The 25132-nt window shown below is 41.8% G+C and overlaps 1 protein-coding gene across 5 annotated transcripts in view; it reads right to left on the bottom strand.

The window, feature by feature from the left end:
* The window catches only part of ANO1 (anoctamin 1), a 146164-nt gene that overhangs the window by 57589 nt on the left and 63443 nt on the right, over positions 1–25132 (bottom strand). For all 5 annotated transcript variants that reach the window (XM_088668442.1, XM_035117017.3, XM_035117065.3 and 2 more), the window contains exons 3-7: positions 19486–19812; positions 10798–10896; positions 8471–8622; positions 6375–6429; positions 1866–1917 (exon numbers count right to left, since the gene is read on the bottom strand). In XM_088668442.1, coding sequence (XP_088524568.1) covers positions 1866–1917; positions 6375–6429; positions 8471–8622; positions 10798–10896; positions 19486–19812 — 685 coding nt within the window. The remainder of the gene's footprint in view (positions 1–1865; positions 1918–6374; positions 6430–8470; positions 8623–10797; positions 10897–19485; positions 19813–25132) is intronic.

The raw sequence follows: 25132 nt of genomic DNA, 5'->3' as shown, positions 1-25132 counted from the left end.
CTCCTGAAAGGAAAAATCACACTTACTTTAGGGCCCTCGTATTTACGGGACCGCCTCTCCTGGTATGCCTCGCAGAGGACCTTAAGGTCCATGAATAACCATAGTTTAGAGGTCCCGGGCCCTAAGGAAGTCAGACTATCCTCCACCAGGGCTAGGGCCTTTTCAGTGATAGCTCCGACCTGGTGGAATGCTCTGTCCCCTGAGACTCGGGCCCTACAGGATTTAACCTCCTTCCGCAGGGTCTATTAAACAGAGCTATTCCTCCTGGCCTTCAATTTAAATTTAGCCTGATCTTTTATTCCCCTTCTCTTCCCTCCCCTTCCCCTTTTTATGAAGATTACCCGCTCTGGGACCCCACAGCTATCTCTCCCCTGGCCTCCTCGCTGGGCCAAGTAGGACTAATTTAGCCAGCTAGCCCTGGTGACCATCTAATGTTTATTGGATGGGTTTTCCCTCAAATTGATTTTTGAACTTTGAATTTTATTATTATTCATGCTTTTATGCTGTATTTTATGCTGTTTTTATGTTGTATCATAATTGTTTTAAATTTGTTGTTAGCCGCCCTGAGCCTGGTTTCTGAACTGGGAAGGGCAGGGTATAAATAAAATTTTATTATTATTATTATTATTATTATTATTATTATTATTATTATTATTATTAAAACAACACACAAGCTTTTAAGCAAGGGTTGATTCCATGAATATTCCTGGTTGGTTACAAAATCAGCCAATTGATTACTGTTATTATATAAAGCATGTACAGACCATAGAGAAACAAAGCCAGCTTGGCACATGCCACCAATGCATTACTCTACAGTTTCCTCTAACACAGTGCCAAGACTCAGGCATATGTCTGCATATTCCAATACAGGCTGTAAGATCATAGAATCATAGGGTTGGAAGAATCATAGAATTGGAAGAGACCACAAGGGCCATCCAGTCCAACCCCCTGCCAAGCAGGAAACAGATATTTCCTCCAACAAATTTCTCAATAACATAGCACTGAAGGAAGAACCACCATAGAAAACCTCACATTACAGTGTCTTAAAGGCACAGCAGAAGCCACTCAGCTTGCATTCTGATTTGATTTGTACTGATTTGTAAGCTGCTTTGAGAGGCCTTTTAAAAGCCCCCCCCCCCCAAAGGCAGGGCATAAGTTATTTTATAAAATAAATAAAATACTTAACAAACAAACAAATGTATAAGAGTGCTATGGGAAATGTTGATCAAATGGCCCAGTTTAAGCCAGGGACTGATAAATAATCAAAGCTTAGCCTTCCATTATTTGAAAGTTGTTTAATCAGTCTATGTGCCAATATTTGCACATGCATAGCAGTAATCCAGTTTCCCATACTTGTTTTTAACACCCTGTGGGTGAATGGCTTGCCAGAATAGAAATTACAATAAATGTAAAAGGTTAGCTTTCATTAGAGTAGAGCAGTGAGAGATGCACACAAAGGCTAAAAGCCTAAACACACTTACTAGGGAGTAAGTCATATTAAACACAGTAGGACTTACTTCCAAGTAAACATGCATAAGACTGTACTGCACATGTCTTGTTTTGAGACCTGGCAGAATTAACAGAGAGATGCATAAACAATGTGAGTGTATGCAATACAGTATTTTGGTTTACCATATATGTATATATTATATACATATATTGTATCAGCTGAGTCTCTCTCCACAAAATCAGTTTAAGCAGTTCATAATCTCTCCAAATTACAATATCCCGCAAATCACTCTCGGTTACATGAACTATATTAGACAAGACAATAAAAAAAACTTGCAAACTCTTCAAACGTAAGTTTCAAATATTCTGGAATCTGGAAAAATATGCTGATCTGCAAGCTAAATAAACTTTCTTACCCATGCTATATTTGGCTTTGGTGCATGTAGTTCTTTTCAATATTTCATAAACCTACAAGGGGAAAAAATGGTTTTATAAACACCAGGTCACCTGTAGCCCTTGGGAAATTAGCAGTAAGATTTTGATTGCATACAGATCAAATTTAAGCACTGGCATGTTTAAGTTATTGAGCACCATCATCAAATATTAAGAATTTGCAATTAATTCAGCACACAGGAATTAGTAGCTTTGTACAGTATGGGCAGAATTCAGCGTTGTGATAAGGTGAACATTCCTTCTCCTTTCCCTGCCGGCTGCCCCAAATCTTTTCTAGGGGATCTTCCAACCCTCTGGACCACATTTGCTGAAGGTACAGGATGCAAGCAGGGGTAGGAGTAGAGGAGGGGGAGGGAGGGAAGTCTTGCTATGCAAGCAGAGATCCTTGCACTAATGGCGCATGGAAGGTGAATACCTCCCCATGTCTCTTGCTTTGAATGCAATTACTGACTCTTCGTTGCTCTTTTTCTTCTGAGGTTGATGACATACCTTCTCATATGTGTACATTCTGCTCTATGAGTTAAAAATCCCTGGAAATATCCACTTCTGGGTCATCACCCTATAAACTGTAGTCATTGCCATGTATGCCAGATAGTTACCATACATATACTGTATTGTATTATTTCTATCGTATTACCCCTATTATTCAGGAGTTCCCTGAACAACAACAACAACAACGGTTAGCTCGCAACTGCCATCTGCCCAATTGAGTTGCATGATTCATCCATGTTTGTGGTTCCTTGACTTCCAAGGTGCAGGTTCAAGCCAATTAAAACATTCCAAAACAATAGGCTCTTTCCCCACTCTAATGAGCCCCAAAGTGGCTTACTTATTACCTTCAAGTCTAGGTATACATTTGGAATTATGCTGAAGTCATTCTTTCTGTTTTGCTAAGCACTGTTTTGTTTAAACGCGTACCGTTTTAGCATTGTGGCCATGTTTGCATTTTAGATGGATTTTTGTGTGTCAAAAATAGAAGTCATATAATTAGTGGATTGCAGCTGGATTCTCACGCCATGGAAACAAACAATAAAGAACTATACTTACTAACTATTCTTCCTTTGCAAAAAAAAAAAAAACCTTGAAGGATAGTATTTCTGGCAGAATTGATACTTAGTTTTGTAAAATGAAAAGTAAAAAAGGGTTATTTATATTTTATAAATGTTAACATTTTAAAATACAGATATAGAGAAAACAGAAGTAAGTGAATTTTGCTATTTATGGTGTTAATTGTAAGGTATATACATATCTTGTCTTTTATATTTATTTGAAGTTTGGTATAAAATCAAGAGACTTGTTTTCAACTCCAATCTTAAGTAGTTTCTGCATTTATTTATTCTAAGGCTTGTTCTAAGCCTTAAATTTTAAATGGAGTTGTATGCTGCCCTTCAAAATACAATATTTGCAAGGTGGAAAATCTAGAAAGAAATAGTTTTACATTATACATAATTAATGAATTCTGACAAGCATCTCACCAGAGGATTGTTCTTAAAAGATGCTCCACATATTAGCAACTTCTGTTCAGTTATTTAAAACAAAATTAGGGCTAATGGCTTGTATCCAAGTCTAGTCCTACACAGAGTAGACCCATGGAGATTAATGGAACCAATTGATTGAGGGTCACTAATTGCAATGGTTTTAGTCTGAGTAGGAGTAGCATATATTACCCACACCCCAATTAAAGTGGCAACAGATAAACATTGTTAACAGTTTACTTTTCTCGTTGCAAATAACAGAAAGGAAAGAAGGGAGCATGAGAAAGGCTAGGTAAGTCTATATGGGAGAAAAGAACCAGTACTGGATTGACTGAAGGAACCACACCACAGGAAGTGAAAGATGACATCAGCATATGAAAAAAATGTTGAAGTTATGAGCAGGATATATGAGAGTGTTGGATTATTGAGGACTGATTAAGGAAAGGAGGGAGATGGAAGGGCTCCATAGAGGAAGTATTTAAAAAGCCTTTGTACAGACCCTTTCATCCCATAACATCTGACAAGACAAGAGGACCAACGACAAACTAGATGCTATTCAGCAGCGACTCATTAAAGGGCATGGGAGTGCCCCCTTTAGCTTACAAAAAAAGTCCCACCATTATAAATTCTACAGTTTATAAAAATGACACTTACTGAGCTAATAACAGAAAACTTGGTGTACATGATCAAGCTGTTCCACTAAAAATTACCACAGCAACAGCAAGTTTAAAGGTGCTGAAAAAGCACATTGATACTTTTTACTCCAATTTTAAAACATGTATTTCTTTCCAGTTTTTCTGAAAGTGGCTGATGCATTTTATTCAGGCTTGCTGGGGCATGTGATCCTTCAATGGTTTGGTGAACTTCTGAGCAACCGTTTTCCTATTTCATTCAAGTCTATGACAACTTCTGGTACGATAAGGTGATGCATGCATAGATCAATTTTTGAAGTTATTTATTTTTTATTTTTGGCCAGGAATACAATGACTGCGGAGGGAACCATATTGCAGATGCTATGTGCAATGTCTATTCTAATATAACATGGGCACATCTGGAAACGAGAAACTCCCATGGGCAAGACACAATTCCAGATGGGAAGGATGCAGTGATGGGGACCAACAAAGATGTCTCATATACTATTGATCCTGCATGTTTTATCTCCATCAAGAACCTCAGGTTCTAAAGCAGGCATCCCCAGACTTCGGCCCTCCAGATGTTTTGGACTACAATTCCCACCATTCCTGTCCACTGGTCCTGTTAGCTAGGGATCATGGGAGTTGTAGGCCAAAACATTTGGAGGGCCGCAGTTTGGGGATGCCTGGTCTGAAGCAATTCTAAATGCCTTGCAACATGCCTGCTGGTGGAAATCTTAACATAGCAAAGAATGAAAGCTTTTCTCCTGATCATGACCACCTCCAAATCCATTGCTGATCATGGGGCATGTCTATTAAGGCATCAGCCTTAGCTTCCAGCTTCCTTGATTTGTGGAGCCAACATGTGTTGGCCTTAACTCATGACTTTAAACCAGCAGGGTTTTTTTTTAAATAAATAAATAAATAAATAAATCACTGAACAGTTATTCCTCTCTCATACAGCTTCTTCACTACGCTAATAGTCCACTCAAGAGTAGACAAGAGAGATAAAAAAAGAGTAGACAAGAGCAGCTGGAAATTGGAGCATTCTCTTGTTTCTGAGAAATGGGGAACACAACAAAGGAACCTTCTTCCATGCTTAAGTTTGCTATGGAACATCACCCGTCACCCCAGCAAAATCAAAAAGTCCTTGGAGGTAAGAAAATATTCCCCATAGTTGTCAGATGAGGAGCCGAGAAGAAAAGACTTTTAAATGAGAAAACTAAATGAATGTTTCTGAACTGTCTGTCACACAATGCTAGGGATGGGAGTGACTAAGTATTGACCTATTTAGTTAATATTATAAGAGAGCTTAGAAATGAACACTGGATGACAACTTTAGGGAAGAAGGAAAACAAGTGAATAAAAAGGGGGAGGGCTGGCCAATTGCTGTCCCCTGTTGAAGAGAATGTCTTTACATAAGCACATAAAAATTATACGCTTCAGTTACAGTTATGTATTGTTTATTGATAAATGCAAAAGGAAGCACAGAAAATGTTATCTCTTTCCCACGGATTCTTTCTAGGGTTGTCTTTCCACTTGATGAGAGTAAACACGTTCTGGAAAGAAAGGCTCATCCTCAGCCCTTATTTGTCAGCAGTGCATGACTAGGCCTGGGTATGGGTGATTTCTTCCTATTTTAATGGATTAGTGGCTCACAGTTGATTTTAATGGATCAGTGGTTCACATGGTTGCCCAGTGTTCACTGAATTTTTTTTATTTCAAATTCAAAAAGAGAGCTGTTGTCTGGGGCCACTCTGGAACATGTGTTCGCGATGGGGAATCTCTTTGTGGTGAATATGCCCAAGAGGCAGCTCACAGGTATTCTATGTTACATTGTGTGTGTGTGTGTGTAGGGGGGACATTTATGAAATGTTTTAGGAGCACTTGTTCTCATTATTTTCTCTTCCTATATTTCATAGTAATTCTATACAGAGGACAGGAATTCAATTCAGGATGACCTGGCTTGAGATTCATACAACACTGCCACTGACATTTCTGTGACATGGAGATGACTCATGTGAGAGGGGGAAGTGAGCTTCACTAGCAAGAAAAAAAGAAAGAAAGCACTGTTTTAAGCTACTGTGCATCTTTATTAGCATTTGAATGTTTTTAAATACCCGTTTTTAAGAAGGATTTTGATTTGGCATTTTATAAACTGCTTACAGGCTTTCTTACAATCAAGTAGCATATAATTTTTGTTAAATTAAAATAAATAAATAAGAAACTAACTGGGAGGAAGCTCTATTGAATTAAAGCCCTATTGGACTTTTATCAAAGTAGACATAGTTGGTTTGTAAACTGGGAATACGATATTTTTTATAATGTAAGTATTATAAGATAAGTATTATATTGTAGTACTTACTATGGTACTTCTGGTCTTGCTGTCAAAAAAGGAATCTCTGTCAGAGAGGTCAAATCTGTCAAAACATTGAAAAGGAGGGGGAGCAATTAAATCTATAGTTGTATAAGATGGATTTCAAACAAGTCAACTTTATTTTCTGGCTGTGTGTGTCTTTGAAAGGGTTGTATCGAAAAAGGACCAGTAGCATCTTAAATGTGTTGGAATAATAAATATCTCCTATGCATTGCTTTTTTCCTTCCAGTTCCAGATCTTTAGACAGCAGCCACTCCTCTCTAGAAATCTCAGAAGCCCCCAAATATTCTGTAGCCAAACTGAATGTGTGCTCTGATGGGAAGAACAATAAACTCCTAGACAATGTGTAGCACCTGTTGCTGTTCTTGCAATATTAAAGTGGCTGTCTGTTTTCATATACTTCTATCTGAAAATCTCTTTCTTTCCCCCCTCTCTCTTTTACACAAAATAAATGGTGCAGTAAGCACACAATGGGTACAGTACAAGTGTACCTCTACAAAACAAAAGGCACATTCGTTACTCTGCGGAGAATCACTATCTATCCTATAGGTAAAGGTAAAGGGGCCCCTGACCATCAGGTCCAGTCGTGTCCGACTCTGGGGTTGCGGCGCTCATCTTGCTCTATAGGCCGAGGGAGCCGGTGTTTGTCCGCAGACAGCTTCCAGGTCATGTGGCCAGCATGACAAAGCTGCTTCTGTCAAACCAGAGCAGCGCACGGAAACGCCGTTTACCTTCCCGCTGGAGCGGTCCCTATTTATCTACTTGCACTTTGATGTGCTTTCGAACTGCTAGGTGGGCAGGAGTTGGGATCAAGCAATGGGAGCTCACCCCGTTGCAGGGATTCGAACCATCGACCTTCTGATCAGCAAGCCCTAGACTCTGTGGTTTAACCCACAGCGCCACCTGGGTCTAATGATAGCTAAAATACGCACTAATTATCACACAGAGTTCCCAAGGACACCCATTTCTTATACAGTGGTACCTCTAGTTACGAATGCTTTGGGTTACGAACTCCGCTACCCCGGAAGTAGCTGCTCCTGGTTGCGAACTTTGCCCCAGAATGGAAATCATGTGCCAGAGGCACGCGCGCAGCGGGGGACCCCATTAGCGAAAGCGCACCTCAGGATAAGAACGGTTTCAGCTTAAGAATGGACCCCCGGAATGAATTAAGTACCACTGTACTTTTACAGTTCCCCAGCTATGGGGATGAGGTCCCTAAGATAGCAAAAGCTTCTCTCTTATCTCCTCCTTAACCTACATTTGGAGCAAATCAACGCAGCCACTTAGCATGTGATAGTTGCAGGGAAAAAGAACTATGTTGACCACCACTCAACAACATGGAAAGCTGGTCATCTGCCGCTCCCGGTCATATAGTTAGGATTCCTAAGCATGACTTCTTGGTTCACTGCGTTACCACTGGCAACCAAAGAAGCCCTTCATCTGCAGACAGTACATGACCGTTTTTTAAAGTTTTGATCACATTGAAAGCTGATTTTTAGCCCTGGAGTGTGCTGATTAGCCCAAGTCACTGAAGTATGCTGTTTCATTTGCCGCAGTGGGTGGTACCAATGGGGAACCTTAAAGGACACGAGAGACCTGGGATCGTACTGCTACATATCAGGACAAGGATTGTTGCTTGCTTTGGGCAAACACTGAGCGTTTAACAGACTGTTTTTTCTCTCCCCTTGATTATACTTTGCTCCTGGCAAACATGAAGACTGAAACACAGGATGGCCACTCTACTGTTTGGGCCGCTTTGGCATGCAAGTGACATAATCCAATTGTTTTTAGCTTTCGGATGAGAACAAATATAGCTATATGAGCTGTCTTTCTTTATTGATGTTGCTAACTTCGAAAATATTTCTTTGTTTAAGGCTTTCTTAGGGAAGCTGACTAAGACAAGACTCTTCTTCGAGTCATACGAGATCTTGTTTATTTGGAAAAAAATGATCATTTTAGTGCTAGTTGCATCTAAACACTGGCCTGCGTATAGCTATTAATATTCTCATGATTTATCTTCAAGTTGTATTCCCAGAGGCCGAGTTCGCGGAAAATGACATTAAAGATGACGAACTTTGACTTACAAGTGTTGTTTCTCCCTGGAGAAGGGGTAGGAAAGTCGTTTCACTGTCTGATGTTTGTGTTCTGCCACTTTAGGTTGGATGGGCTCTGTTATTTTTTGAATTACAGAATTGATTTTTTTCAATAGGCCATGAGGTTGATGAATTTGATATACCTGAGGACCAAACAAACAAACAATCCATTATTTATTTCAAGACATTGACAAAGAATACCAAGGCTTCAAGAACAGAACATTCTTCAAAAGAAAATAAAAATAAAAATCTGTACAGTACAGGGGGCAATGAAAATTGGAAATAGGTGATAAGCACATCCTTTGCATGCTCTCTGCCAGTGGGAAAGTCTAGTTAGTGAAGTTCTGCTCTGGGGAACTCTGAATTGAACCCTGTTAATGTTTAAAATACTAATAATAATATACAATCAATGATCCCAAATAAAGGATTAAGTAAATTAGAACAATTTATACAGATTGCAGAATTTTCTTTATCTCCCATCCCCTTTTTTTAGCAACGAGTATACATAGTAGTTAAGGTATAACAGTACTTCCTGCTTTGGATCATGATGCTCCCATCTATTTTGGGAAAAGAACAACCTTACTTCTATGCAGTTGGACAAGATCTGATCCCTTTCAACCCTACACCTCCATAATTTAACATTCTTCAGTATAATGGCGGGCTATTGTAAAATTTAGAAACATAATTAAAACAAGTAGCATGATAAATGGGAATGGATCAGCTCCTAGTCTAAAACTGAAATCCCAAAGTTTAATTTTAGTTTTACTTGCAATAAATTACTATGTACTTTCAGGCTGTCTCCTGTTCCATTAGAGACATTTCCCTGCAGAGTCTGCTTTCTGCACTTAGCATGGCATTAATATTGATCCATTTCTCAGTTTTGCACCCTGAACAGGTACAGATACTTCCCTCAGAAGCTTCACATTCATCACGTCATCCTGTCATCTGGTGACAATGTGCTGTCACTTTTATAATGACAATTCAAATATTCATTGGGAAGACAGGACTAGGTCCAACCAATCCTTTCATGCTCGCCAAATCTTGGGCATAGACATAGGACTCTTCACATGCATAAATCTATATATGGAACCACGACCTTGTTGTGATGTTGCTGGTGGTGATAGGTAGCGCTGGAGTGAAGTACACAGAACCCACCTTATTCGTATTTGCACTTTCACATCAAAGCTGGGGAGAAATCATACACAGAGAAAGGAACTCTTTCCCTGGGTCTTTTCTATCACCCAAGCGTTGCAGCTGCAATGTCCCACAGCATAAGGAGCAAGGGTGGCCTTGTCATAACAAGAAGACATGGGATTCAATTACACTGCTGCAACAAGACCTCTAGCACTGATGGTGAAGAAATGTCATTCACCTTGTGACTCGGAGGATATTTAGAACTTCACTCCTGTTGGGATCCATGCAGTTGTGTCTAACAGAGAACAATTTCTCTATAAGTCAGCAAGGTTACCCTATAAGAGGAGAAGCAATGGCATCTAAAAGGATACACAACCATTTTAGGTTTGCAGAGCCGATGTGCATTGTTCATGTTAGGGTAAGGTTACCAGATTTTTATTTCAATTAATCCAGGGACACTTTTCAACTTCCATGGATTTTGTATGGGGACTGGATTGTAAATCCCCGGGAAACGGGGACATCTGGTAACCTTATGTTAGGGTTGCCACCTAACCCTATTTTGGTTTACCTGATCATGCAGACTTAAACAAAATGCCTCAAGTATGTGCAGAGTGCTGTTCCCTGATGAAGAGAATATTCCCTTGTTGGTCCTGAGGTTGTTTGGACATGCCATGGAACCTGGCATACTGTACTTGGTTATCAGTCTGCCAGTAAAAGGCTGTGGTGGCCTCATTAGTGTTGTGAGGCAGTCAAGGAAAACATAATAAGCAGTCTCTTGACTGAGTGTGGGAGGTCAGCTCTAGAATGGGTGGATGTTAGCAGCAGACTAAGGTGCAGCCGTATGAAATGCAAACCTGGGCAACCTGCTTGGGTGCGATTCATGGGAAAATGGATATAAATGTTAATAAACAAACTGCAAAATGGTAGCAATTTCCCCATGTGCATCTCAAACCACACATTTTTATGTCACTGTGCACAGAATATGCATCCATACTCACAGCATTACATTATAAACTGTAAATTATATTAAATAGAAAGCTAATTTCTCCACTTCTTGTATTTAAAGACAAAAATTGTTCATAAGGACATGTAAATTAATCAACATTTTTTTTGGGGGGGGGGGAAACACTAAACCATAAATAACTGTTTTATGTTTCCTAGTATAAAATAATATTTAAACTAACCTTTTTTGTGGGCATCTTCAGTTTCATAAATTCTGCTTCCCGGCACAAAACATTCCAAGGTGCATGTATTTTTACAAATCCAAGCCCATGTATTTTTGTCTAAAAACATTTGGAGGGAGAGAAAGGGAAAACTTTGAGATAACACTGATTCACGTAAGACATAAGTGAACCAAGGATAAGTCAATATCCCATAAAAGTAGTTTGTGAGCATAGCACTGATATTAAACAGCCCAGATTTAAGATTAAATAGTAAAGACATTTTGTAAAGGAAGTGGAATCGGTTCACCTTCCACAGTGGCTGAAGCTTTCTTTACATGGACAGAGGGGTTCTAAAACTATAGTGGCCAAGAGAGGAAACACTTCAGCTATGTGTTTTTTCGGGGGCTCTTTTGTATCTTGGGGGAAGTTGTAGAGCACTTGGTTGAATGCAGGTTCAATTCCTGGCATCTCCCAGAGAGCTGCTGTCAGTCAGTGTAGTCAACACAGTGTTGGACAGACTGATGGTCTGAATCAGAATAAGGCTCAGGATAAGGCTCCCAATGTTCCTATCCCCTTTGGATAAAAACCAACACAGGGGTTGGGATGAATCTTTAGAACAGCTGTTGAGCCAAGACTAACCATTATTTCACATCTTCTCTTTTTAAAGGCTTGATCTGCACCCAGCGAATGTAGATGCTGAAAGGCTCAACGGCACTGCCAAGTGCTGGCTGCTGCGCAAAGCAGATCACATCAGTGCAACTGACATGTTTAAGGCAGCAGTGCTTGATTCAAGGTCTGCTGCTGGCAATCTCTGAATGTAATTAGTCTCAAGAGGAAGCCACGATGATACCTGTTTTTAAATAGCAATATTTGAATCTGCACATATATTACATTTCCTGGCGTGACCAACGTATTTGTCTCATCAGCAAATAAACAACAGAAGCTTTCGTGCAAGTTAGTCCACATAATTGACAAACGACGTCAAGAACATTGCAAAAAACTTCAAAGGACAGCTCTGTACAAAAAGCAATTCGAAGAATGGGTATATACAGAGTTCCTCCCCCTACTTTTATCAGTTTTCTGTAAATGGAATTTCAAGCCTTTCTCCAGAAGTCTGAGGTTTACAATGATGCTTTAAAAAATATATATCTAAGTTTAGGTTTTATTGAATTTTATTTTAGAATAATTATATATTTTAGGGGGCTAATAAGGTGGAATATACATTTAAACTAATAAAAAAAACCTGTGTTCTATCCAGTGTTCTCAACCAAAGAATGATCAATAAACGCATTTCCTGCATCGCTATATCTACCAAGGAAAGCATTTTCTATGGAGTTTCTGTTTCTTCCACACTTGTTGCAGACACAAGAGTCCCACTAAAAAAAGGAATAAGAAATCATTGCTATATCTACCAGGTAAAGATTGAAATGGAAAGTGGCAATGCACTAGAAACACTGGATTAAAATTCATTACTCATTTACTTCACAACAGTCCAATTCACTGAATAGCTGATAAACAGAAATGTGTTTTCTCTTTATAGTGCCATCTATTCCTGGCCTTGTCTATAGGATGGTCGCTTTAATGTCTGATTGATTGCCTAGCATAAATCTGGGTGTTTAAAAGTCTGCTCCTCCGCAATGTCAGTTTTGCTTGCATTAAGTAGCTGTTGGATCAGGCAATACTACAGATTTGAATTTTAGTTTTAAAATCGTTTCCAGTCTAGTAAGTAATCTACAACCAGTTTGTGAACACCAGCTCAGCATCTCCTCTCAGCTTTTTGTTTCACTGCTGTTGCTGCTGTACTAGTTTGCACAGGCACAAAAGCCTGTTTTCATCCTGCCGTCCTGTGCACCTGCTTACTAGAAATACATTACTCAAGGGACATAAATAGCTGCCAATCTCCAATATGGCAAAGCTTCAAAAACATGTACTGTATTAGCTTACTTCACAGAGCAGAATTTAATCAACTTAATATATGCCTTCCTTGAAACAAGCTTTTACTTTTAACCAATATTAAAGTCAGCAGTAAGGCTTCAGGGAACTCTCAATGACAGCCAATCAAATGACTGCAAGCCTCCATTTTGCCCTATTTCTAGAAGTGATCTCTCTCATCTTCAAACACTTGCTTATTTTTGATATTATATGCGGATGGATAGAGATATGTGCAGCTGCAGCACAACCACCATATGTGTCTACTTAGAAGTAAGCCCCATTGATCTTAGCAGGACTTACTCTCTAGTAAATGGGTATAGAATCACAAGCTTAGGCAGCAATCCTGTGGCCCTCCAGATATTGTTGAACTACAATTTAGATAATCTCTGACTACTCGACAAGGCCAGTTGGCACTGATGGGAGTTGGAGTCCCATAACCTCTGGAGAATATACCCACTTGGCTGGGAGTAAGTTCCCCCAAAGTCAGTGGGACCTACTTCAGAGTAGACATGCATAGAATTCTGCTGCCAGTCAGAATGCATGGAATTCTGCTGCCTTGAAATACTACTATTACTGTAAACACTGCATTTGGTAAAAATGATAAACTAAAGTGAAGAATACTGTGTCCAGGAACATGTTAATGTACCTCTTTCAGCCTAACTGCACAACAATATCCAGACATGTATCATAGTTATACTCTGGGGATTACAGAGAGTTAAAGTAATGGTGTCTCAAACAAACTTTAATATCATCTTTAGATCTCTAAAGATGATATTAAATGTTTGTTTGATATGGACTGTATATATAAAATTTATTTAGTCTGCCTATATCATTATTGGCCTCATTTATTTTCAGTGGAAGGCTCAACACTACTAAGGTTCAGCACCTCCTCCCAATTTATTCCTCATTAAAAGTGGTTCATTACAGTGGTACCTTGGGTTACAGATGCTTCAGGTTACAGACTCCACTAACCCAGAAATAGTACCTTGGGTTAAGAACTTTACCTCAGGATGAGGACAGAAATCGTGCTCTGGTGGTGCGGCAGCAGCGGGAGGCCCCATTAGCTAAAGTGGTACCTCAGGTTAAGAACAGTTTCAGGTTAAGAATGGACCTCCAGAATGAATTAAGTTCTTAACCCGAGGTACCACTGTATTTATTTTTTGGCTGTGGGGTTTTGAGCTTACCTCATCCATTGCAAGGTGGCCAAGGGGTGTGTGTGTTTGTGCAGACTACTGGTGAGATGATTTGTAGAAGCTAAGGGACACTCACAAGCATCCCTCAGCCACTTAAAAAGGTAAGTGCAAAAAAGACCCCTAAATGTCATTCATTACTGAGATTTTATCTTCCCCTCTGATAATTTTCAAATGCAATTCCCCCCCCCCATCAACTTCTGGGCACTTATGGGTGGGGGAGGGGAACACAGGAGAAATTTTGGGCACAGCAAATATTATTAAGTCTTGATGGAAACAAATTTTTATTAGAACGTGCTGCTAACTTTGTAGGTTGTTTAACACATAATACCAGATTACAGATTTCATGCTCTCTCCCCTCTTCCTTACTCCTCCATGCTCCAGTTCACTTAGTTATTTATAATTTAGTTCAAGCCATAGTTTGCTGTTGCATCCAAACTGGCAAACTATGGCTTGTTCATGGCATCCAAACCAAAACTGGAAATTACATTCAAATCAAGTGCAAACCATAACTTGATTATTTGGATGTAACTGGAACACGGGGGTCTGTTAACTTAAGTAATATTAAAAGACCTCATTCTGTATAACTGAATTGACCATGGCTGAATGGCATCTCCAACATTTAAATTAGACATATGACTCTTAAAGTCTGATTAATTTAAATACTGAAAATGTCATTCAACCTTCACCAACTTTCTATATGTGGGTGAAAATGTCCATCAATCCAGACATACCGTATTTGACTCCAAACAGTAAAACACACCATTGAATGATAAGTTGTTGTCTGCTTTAGATTCAACTATTTTTCAACCTTGTGTTTGGTAGACGGTACGTCAGTCACTAATTACAAGTTTATTCACGGCAGCCTAAACCTGTTTCACTCTCCAAAAAAGAATGGCTCTCTAAAGTCTGGTATGTCTAAACTAATGTCTAAGGTAACTGCTAAAAAAAAGACTGGTTTTTTTTAACAGAACTAGCTATTTATTTTTGGAAATGAAAAGCATAATGCTGATACTAACCTATACAATTACTTGCCAATATTGCCAATATCAAAGGAATTATTGCAAAATGTTAGCAAGAATTGCTTCAATTTTATTGTATTTTAGATGTGTAACTTAAAACAAAAAAGTGCAAGACTAATGACCAAAAATGGTGCCTTAGGGTGCAATCCAAACCTGCCCACTATCCTGGCAATGCTTCACTGCCAGGGTCAAAAGAGGCAGTAAGATTGCTTGCAGGTGACATAGTAATCAAGCTCAAATTGGACCATATGCTGTTGCTCAGTGACCCTGAGACTGGTTATGGGTCTTTCTGCTGGTGCGCATCCTGCCCATGGCACTCCCACTTGCCTGGCAGGCAGAATAGGGAGGTTGGTGTTACCCAAGTGATGCTTCCAGGGTGTTGGCAGCTTAGCTGGGAGAGGTGGATGGAGAGACACCTCCACTCATTCCATCCCACCTCTCTGCTCCTACTAGTGTAAGGGGAGTTAGTTAGGTGGGTTGGATTGTCCTGTTCATCTGTACAAAGCAGTACAAGCACATTTGTAGAAGTAGTCCACAGTGTGGAAGATCAGGAGGACTGAGGACAGGATATCACTAAACTGCCCTAGCTCCTACCGCTTATTCTCAGATATATTTGAAGAGAAAGTTGATTATTTGCTGTTTTCACAATCTGAGGAGGCGTTAGCAACCTCAGGCCCAGGGGCTGAATGCAGCCTTCCAAGCTTCTCTAACCTGGTCCTTGGAACTGTCACTAGGCCACACTCCTTCACTGGCCCTGCTTCAGACTTTCCTCAAGCTCTTTTGCCTGGCTGGAATGTGTCGCTGAACAACAATAAAGCTTCTTGCTTGCCTGGACAAAGTTTGGAGAGATGTGTGGGTGTCCTTTTGCATGTAGCTTACTGAACAAAGGGGAGTGTCATATCCATTGCCCCACCCACTTGTGCCTCCAGCCTGCCGGAAGGTTGCCTGTGAGGGAATGCAGTTCTCATGCGGAAAATGGTTCCTCTGCCCTGGTTTAGATTCAGGCACTGAAGTTCAAACACAGCTCCTCAGTCCTATAAATGCACTCACAAATGCATATTCCACTTTCCTCTTCAGCTGATGTGTTGGACTTAATTTATGATAATATTCCTGTACCTTTAATACAGCATGAAAACAAGAGGCAGAGAGAAAATATGAACTGCTCGGATTTTCTGTTCTACAAACTATTGTACACAAAAGAGTTCTGGTTCCATGTTGACTCTGGCAACCTTTAACGTGGAGTCTGAAGGAAACTGACTTCAGCGGCCAATTGAAATTAAGCCTCTGTCTTTGAAATTAGTATGTCTGGGATTCTCTCTGTTAATCATGCTGGCATTAGTTCACTCATGCCACAATTATTATTTGAGATAGGCACTCTTTTAATAGAACACTTTGCTTTGGCTAAGCAGGTGAAAGGAGCTATACTGTACCACTCCTCTTTAATCACAGCATAATTGCATCTTGGATCCCACCGTTTAATTTGGAACTTTTGCTAAAAGGTTCCCTTGAACAAATGAAGGTTAAAATAGCAGTATCAATACTTCTTTTTGACGGAGAGTTGGAATTCCTACAGTCGTTAGACAGAGAAATATGCGGATCTTTTAAATACTGCTTCAGGCCTTATGTGGAAGAAAGCTTGATCATTAAATTCTAAATGCAAATTTTCTGGCTTCAGGCTTCCGTTTTAAGTCCAGTGGACCTATTTCTGTGCGCAAATGCCTTCTTGCATGTATGTGATCTGTGAAACTAAAATGGCACAGAATCCCACCCCACCCCATTCTGCATCCTTATCTGTGCAAAGGTAACATTGCAGAACATTTTAACATCAGAGTTCTTTTCATAGCACCAATCACTTGTTGGTGAGGTGGGGGAGATTTATTCGGAGCCCTCTCTCCCTCTGCCCTACGACAAAGGCCACCAGATTGATGTGGAAGGAACTGGGGTGATTGTCTTGTTCCAAACTTTGAGGCTTGATTCTAAGTTGCTTTGGGTCTGTCTGTTAGGTTGTGTGTGTGTGTGTGTGTGTGTGTGTGTGTGTCAGTTCTTCAGATGGGAACAAAAGACTTGCTCTGGATCTGCTATCATCATCAGTTTCTTAAAACACTTTTAAAAGTAAAAATATTTTTATTTATAACTAATATCTTCTAGATCTAATAAAGGCACTGTAATAATCCTATGAAAATGGGGTTTTTCAGCACTAGTGTATAAAACTCTACTCGGTTTCCTACCGGTATATATGAGGATTAAATCAATGGCATGCCAATTTAATGGGGTTCATCTTATTCATTCCAGGTTTCTTTTGCTAGGTCACATTATTCAACCTTGGTATATGAGCTGAGGAAAATGGTGCAGAGTTTAAAACATGCTGAAGTGGTCATCAAATGCTGAACAAAAGACAGCAGATCCAACTTTCACCATCATTGCATCTGTTGGACTTCTGCCTGTACTGCAGCTCCTAAAGGCATAGGGCCTACGTGAAAGGATGGATAATTTTACCAATATATACTGAGTTCCCACAGCCACCAGTAGTGTGGCAAATTTGGGTTATGAGATGTGAGTTGTAAAGTGTGGTGAACAAATCACACAAACATTTTGCAATACTTCAGACTTTCTGCTAATACACACCCCTGTATGTACTCATGTGAATGGACCCTTGTTCTGATTAAATGAAAAAGGTTTATGTAAGGTTAGAAAAATCTACTGGAGGGCAAGGCCTACAGTTCTCAAAGTACAGCTGGGGTCCTGAGGGAAAGGAAGCAGACCTGGCAAGATTAAGTATGAATATTCCCAGATCTGCAGAGATCTGCTTACAGAAGTGTGGGTGTCTATAAAAAAACTCTGCTGGGATTAGAAAGCACTGGGATCTTTGTGCAAAACCACAGGCCTTTCTCTTTACTTCAGTAAATAAGATTCTTTTAAAATTTATTTTGCTTTTCTGTTGCTCATCTTCACCCTTGCACTACCCTTCTAAGAGGCCACTAGCAGAAAGGGACACGTCCTTGTGGGAGATAATGCTGACAAGGTCAAAATATACTTCCGTGGGAAACTCTCTTTGCCTTGGAACCATGCCCCATAACTGAAACTATATCTTCCACCTATCTGTCTCCTCTACCATACAAATTCCTGACACTATGCTGTTCATATGTAAGGTGAAACTTACCGTAGGTTCTTATTATCATACAGCTGTGATGTTTAAAAGCTCATAGCCATGTCCAATGTGTGTAGACCTTTTCTCTGGCTCAAGCACCTTCCTCTAGAGGCATGGATCTAGACCTTTAAAGTTTACTCTGTGCATGTCTACTCAAAAGCAAGCCCCACTGAGTGCAATGAGACTCAGTCTATTGACACATTACCAGTTTAAAACACAGCAAGATCGTTCTTTTTCTCAATTCAGAAATTAGGTGGCTTGGGGGAAAGCACTTCAAAATGCAGCATCTCATGACATGTGTATACAATTTCCCAAACCAGCAGTGGGAGCATGCTGGATGCAGTGTAAATAGGAGTGTGCGCTGGTCTTCTCCCAGGTAAGTAAGAACAAGATTAAAAATAATCCTATACTAACGGTTCTTTGTCAGGATGAGGTTTAGTGTTTGTAACCTGTCTAGTTTCAGCCCTGGAAATATTCACATTTTTATCACTAGAATATAGTCCTTAACACAGCTGGGGGGAAATCTGCATAACAAGAAATAACAGGGAATTTTCATTTGGCTGATAAGAATAGTTCTCTTTCCCAGGGCATGTATTATCAGCTGTATTTAATACAATACAGCAAAGTCTGCTTGCATTTATGCACACAGACACACCACCTCAGAATAAATGTGGCATATTTGCCATAGCTCCACTATGGGTGATCTTTTTAAACATTTTGGGGGTGAGGGGAGGACACAAAACCAATCTTACAAATCAAAAAGTAGCACTGTGTGGGGAAAGGCTGAATTTGATTGTTTCTATTTGCAGAGATTTTTCTTTTTATCATGTGGGAGCACTGAAAAGTGATACCCCAACCCCACCCCCAGTAGTAGGAAATACTACGGTGTCTTCCCACTCAGTTCTGCGGCATGTACACAGACAGCCAAAAGTGTCTCAGTAGGAGAAGGGAAATTTGCATCTCTTTTGTTTCTCACTCCACATACTTGTACACCTGTCATCGGAATATGCCCAAGGCCCAGTGCTAAAGAAGGTACGGCTCAGGAAATCTGGCTTTCTACACCTATAGCATGGATGGGGGACCTGTGGCTCTGGATGTTGTTGGACTCCAAGTGTGAGCAGAATGGCAGAGCCAATATGAGTTCTCCCACCACCATAGCTGCACCACACTGATCTCACTGCTGCCTCTCTCCTCTCCCAGTAAGCACAGCGACACAGCCGACGCAAGGCCAGGTGTGTGCCGCTGCCCCCCCCCCAGGACCCCTCCTGTTGAACATACATAGCAAGGTCATAGCTGAACCAGCTCTAAGTTACATGCTAAGGTTTCTGGACCTCAGGAACCTTTCAGTGCCTCACCTACCAGTCCTGGCAAAAACATAGCCCAGCTAATTTTTAAAAAGAATGAAGGGAGTAATTACGTCTTCATCTCTTTCCAATTCAAGGCCGGCCTGCATAAGGTTGTTTTCGTACTCTTCTCTGCGGACTCTCTTGTCATCTTCATGGTAATCCATGTGGGGCTCACTGTTGTGCATATTAACCTGCCCCGCTTTCCCAGGAAGCGGCTGGTCCTGTTTGAGGCTCCGAGGCCCCAGGTCATTGAAATGGATCCGCCTGGTGAGCGTTCTGCTGAAGGAGGACTTCTTGTACTGGTAAACCAGGATGTAATCCACTTTCCTTTTCCCGTCTCTGAAATAAAGTCCATACTTGCAGTTGGCGTCAGGATCTTGCGAGAATGAATTTAATAACTGCAATGAAAGGAAAGGAAATGTGTTCAATCATCTCTTTGACTAAGCATTAAAACAATCAAGTATTAAGTATTTCTTTTCAGCCACAGCAGAAATAGCCTGTGCTATCAGATTATGAATTTACTCAACAAAATGTTACAAGTTAATATGTTTGCTGGTTGATCAGTCAGTAAGTTCAGTTATCAGATATATATGTGTGCATGTACCGGTATGTGTTTTCTTGTAACCTGTGCTAGTACTGCCTTTTGCAATGAACAGTGGGCTTAAAATGTGTTAAATGAATTAATAAAATAAGCAACTTTTAAAATATATATTCATACCCCAGCTTTATTATGTGATGAATCCCAAGGCAGCCTACCATGTGTCTCCCTGTCACCTATCTATGCAGTGACCAGCCCCAAGTTTGATAAAGCCACCTAAGAATCTTGGGAGCTGTACTTTGATCAGGGTGCTGGGAACTGTAGCTCTGAGGGAGAAACTACAGGTCACATGATCCTGGGGCTCTTACACAGAAACTGCATGTGTAGCCTAAGCCTCAGCAAGATGGTGGCTTCATGTGCCTTCAGGCTATATCTTGGGTGCAACTCAAGGTAATTCAGACAACCAATCTGAGGTAACTGATCAACACAAAGTGACTTGCCTCTTCAGCTTTGCACAGTGAACTGGATGTGAACTCATCCTCATGGGGCCAGATCTCAATTTACTACATCCTAACCTTCACAATCTGACCTTTCCAGCTCAGAAATACTTGTGCGATCAACTTTAATTTTATCACCAGTTTTATCCTTCAACCAGTTTGTGAGTTCTCTAACTTTTTGTGCTTTAAACCCGGCTGAGATCCTTTGCCCTTCTCCACCAAAGGCACCTGTGTTTTACTACTGACAAACAGATTAATAATATGCTCAAACATTTGTCACTTCTCTGCATCATGTGAAAAAGAGATCATTTTTAACAGAGATTGAAAGGAGCCAGCTGGTCATATAGCTCAGCCAAAAAGGCCAGTGGACCACAGCCAGGGTTCAGTTTTTTTCATTCATTACTCTTTCTCATGGAACATTAAAATGGAAATGTATTTACCAGTTCTGCCGCCTGCAACTCCATGATAACAAAATATGGATATTGCAATTAAAACTTGCATTGTTAAATGAATATGAAATTCCTGAAAGATGCCTCTCCAGATGAAAAGGTAACATTTGGTTGTGCATCCAAGTGATTCCATTAAAAGCAATGTGGTACAGATAAACCATGCTTACACTCAGATGCGCATTTGGCTGTACACCTGATTTACATGTTGTCCTTTAAGAAGGCACTGCCTCCATTGCAATCTAAAGGCTCTTTTAGGTGGAAGGGGAAATTAGGCTTGAAAGGGAATTCCTTCCATTCCACACCATTCCAGGGGGGCTTTGATAATGCTTGACTGCTGTTCTTCCTTGCTTTGAGAACAAAAATAGACGTTAACTTATATTGTGCAAGGGGACATGTGCAAACTCTGTGTTTGAAAAAGACTCTCTGTCCAACCATAGACCACTTCCAATGATTGAAGGAAGCAATTATTATGTGAGGAGAATGCATTGCGTGGACAGGCAGAGTCCCCCCAACTCCAGGCGACCCCTGAGTGGAATAATGACTCAAGACGACGTGCTATGGGATTAAAATTGGCCACAACTTTATTAAGTTTCAGATGTAGGGAGACCTTGGCTCAGGCATTGGGTGTTTATCCTTCCCAGTCTCCAGCCGGGGATCTGGGAGACTTCAGGGTTATCCAGAATGTGTGGGGATTGGGCTGGTTCTGGAGAACATATGTTCAAGCAGAGACCCCGCCCCTGTTTCACCACAGTTGGAGGGGAGAGCAATGACAACCTCTAGGCATATGGCCAATGCCTCCCCTCAAGACCCCTTTAACAGGGAACCCTGGTATCACCGCCGCAAGGGGGGGGGCGTGGGTCACACACCCCTTTAGGAAGATAGACTAAAGGATTCCGCCCAAGGCCTGAAACCGCCAAAGTTGTGATGTTTTGCTACGGGAAAGGCAAAACCTGCCATTGCAGGAAAATTCCTTTCCGGTCCTTCAACAGCGACCTTGACGTAGCAGCGCCTGCGTACCTGTGGAGACGAGGTGAACCTGCAAAAGAAGACTTAACTGAGGGAGGGGAGGGTGGGAGAAGCTCTAGAGCTGACTGCTGCTTCGCAGGTAAGATTCACCTTCTGTTGTGTGGGCAGGACAGTCCCTCCCCTTACCTGGCCAATCCCCTGGCAATGCCTCTCCAGGCGGGATTGGGCGATTGGCTGAGGTAGGCGGAGACCTCCAGGTATTCAGCCTGGGGAGGATGAGGCCAGCCCGAACTACCAGGAGTCACATTGGGGTCTGGGGGGCTGCGCGCAACCACGCAAAAGGCATTTGATGTGGGGAGTGGTCATTCTGTAGCTCCTTCCCCATAGCACTGCTGCTTTAGTTACAAGGATAGGAAACTATTGCACAGAAAGGAACTGTGGCTCTCCCATTCCACTAAAGGGAATGTCAGGCTTGGACCCTATATCTGCCAAGGGCAGTTGTTGTTGTTGTTGTTGTTGTTATATCATCCAAAGATCTCAAGGCGGTTCACAGGATAAAAATGTTGTACTGTATACTTGAAACATTAGTGCCACACTCTTGCTAATTAAGCGCAAATCCTAAAGCAGAAGAGGCAGACCCAAGATTAAGTGCAGATGCACTGATAATTCAGTTCCAGCTGTTTTAAATAACATTTAAGCCTGTTGTTTTGGTCCCTTCAAACAACCACCAGCAGGCAGGCCAATGGGGACACACCTGTTCTTTGAAAGGAGTATAGCACTTAGTGCTTCAGCCATTCCCAGGCTAAGTTAGCAGATGCTAGCTGTGCCTCAAACACAGTTTTCCAGCTGGGTAAAGTTGACACCTTAAGACCACCAGAACAGAACAAAGGAACTAGAATGCAAGATGGATTTGTATGGCTTGGGTGGTAAAGACAATACGGATGTTCCTGACCAGGATCTTCATGTCTTACACCCACTTTTTCTTAATTAAACAAAGTACTCAGAATTATTCCTTTATTAGGCTGTAAGAGGAAAGAAAGTCATTGATGCTTCCAAGTTTGCATGTGTGGTCTCTCTCAAGAGACCACTTTTATATAAATTTGGCTGTAGTATAAAAAACAGATGCTTCCTTTTGAGAAAGAAAAAACATATTTTTGTGCCATTTCTCAAAGGCGTCTTGGCCTCCTGATCTGCAAAGTGTTTTGTTCAAGAGCTTTTAATAAATTCTAGTCTTAGCTGAAGTGACTAAATGCTTTCATAATGTGAAGAGATGTAATTACTTAAGTTTTAAAACTGTGCCAGGCTGCTGAAGAAGCATGAGAACTACATGAAAGGCCAAACTAGACATTAAACCGCTTCACCAATTGCGTTGAAATTTGGACACAATGTCCCAAGCGAATTTCCAAAGGCTCTTATAAAGTTTGCTAAGACAGATGTCATACCTGTGCCAGGTAAAACCCCAAAACACACCACTCAGACAAAAATGCATGCTAGGTGAAATATACTCGGAGTCAAGAGTGAATTTCATGCTCTTTATTCAGCTCATAGTCATCAAGGAGGAGAAGAGAAGACGAATGGCTCTTTTCCCAAAACCATCTGCTTATATACATTATTTACACAATGGGCCTTGCGTGATTGGCTACTTCAGGGCTACACCTGTGGGCCAATTATATTGTGGATTGACTTTTGCCTGCAGCCTGATTGGCTGCTCCTACAGGCCAATCAGGTAGCAGATTCACTTCTGCCAGCCGCCTGATTGGCTGCTCCAGCAGGCCAATCAGGTTGCGGATTCACTTCCACCTGGAGTTGGATTGGGTAGCTCCCGCTGAATCTGAATCCTATTGTTCTAGGATTCAGCTCAGTACATAACACCCCTCCCCTCTAAGTTCCAGTCCTGCCCGGGAAGTTGCATTCGTAGTCCCCAAGGTCTGCTGGCCGCCTCCGTGTGCGTTGTGGCCTGGGGTGTTCCTTGGTCAGGGGTTCTGGTTCTGGCTCGTGTTCCGAGGCTGCTGGCTGTGCCGGGGCTGTCTGGTCTGGCGCCACTGAACCACTAGGTTGTAGCTCTGGTTCCGGTGTCCTTCCAGCCTCGGGGCGCCCCTCTGTGCCTACTGCTTCTGCTTCCCCTGCCCACCCCTCTCGCTCTACAGGCCTCACTGCCCTGCTGTCCCCTTGGGACCCCTCTGTCCCGCTCTCCTCCCGGGTTCCTCCTGGGAATCGTCGCCGTAGCTGGTCGCAGTGGCGGCGCCAACATTGCCCCCCTTCCGTTAGTACCTCGTACGACACGGGACCGGTCACCTTGGTGACTGTGGCGGGTACCCATGCTGGGCCTGCCCCAAAATTCTTTGCATACACTGGGTCCTGGGCCACAAATGTCCGGGGGTTCCTGCCTTTCCCCACCACTACCTCATCCTGAGCTCTGTCGGGGTGAAGTCGGTCCAGTCTAGTTGCAAGGCGCCGGCCCATTAGTAATTCAGCTGGGCTCCGGCCCGTCGTTGTGCTTGGGGTGCTGTGCTGTGCTAGAAGAAATGCGGCAAGGCGGTATTCCCAGTCCCCTTGTGTCATGCGGCGGAGGCTGTCCTTGGTGGTCCGCACCATGCGCTCCGCTTGGCCATTGGTGGCAGGGTGGAATGGTGCTGAGCGGATGTGGCGGATGACGTTCTGCGCTGTGAAGGTCTGGAACTCCTCTGACGTGAATGCGGTTCCATTGTCCGAGACGAGGGGCCAGTGAAATATACTCGGAGTCAAGAGTGAATTTCATGCTCTTTATTCAGCTCATAGTCATCAAGGAGGAGAAGAGAAGACGAATGGCTCTTTTCCCAAAACCATCTGCTTATATACATTATTTACACAATGGGCCTTGCGTGATTGGCTACTTCAGGGCTACACCTGTGGGCCAATTATATTGTGGATTGACTTTTGCCTGCAGCCTGATTGGCTGCTCCTACAGGCCAATCAGGTAGCAGATTCACTTCTGCCAGCCGCCTGATTGGCTGCTCCAGCAGGCCAATCAGGTTGCGGATTCACTTCCACCTGGAGTTGGATTGGGTAGCTCCCGCTGAATCTGAATCCTATTGTTCTAGGATTCAGCTCAGTACATAACACTAGGAAAAGAACCAGGTTGCAAACCAGCGCCCTCTAGCGGTGGCTACACTAGTACTGCACCTATAAAAACTTCCCTCTCAACAGCACCTCAGCTCCCGTTTACATACTAGGCCGAAGCCTTTACAGACTAGGCCAAATGGAGGTACTGACTCACCTGGGTGGAGGT

The sequence above is a fragment of the Zootoca vivipara genome, chromosome 1 (genome assembly GCF_965207765.1).
Source record: "Zootoca vivipara chromosome 1, rZooViv2.hap1.1, whole genome shotgun sequence".
Classification (NCBI taxonomy): Eukaryota; Metazoa; Chordata; class Lepidosauria; order Squamata; family Lacertidae; genus Zootoca; species Zootoca vivipara.
Note: the sequence above shows the minus strand (reverse complement) of the source record. Positions and strands in the feature narration are given on the sequence as shown.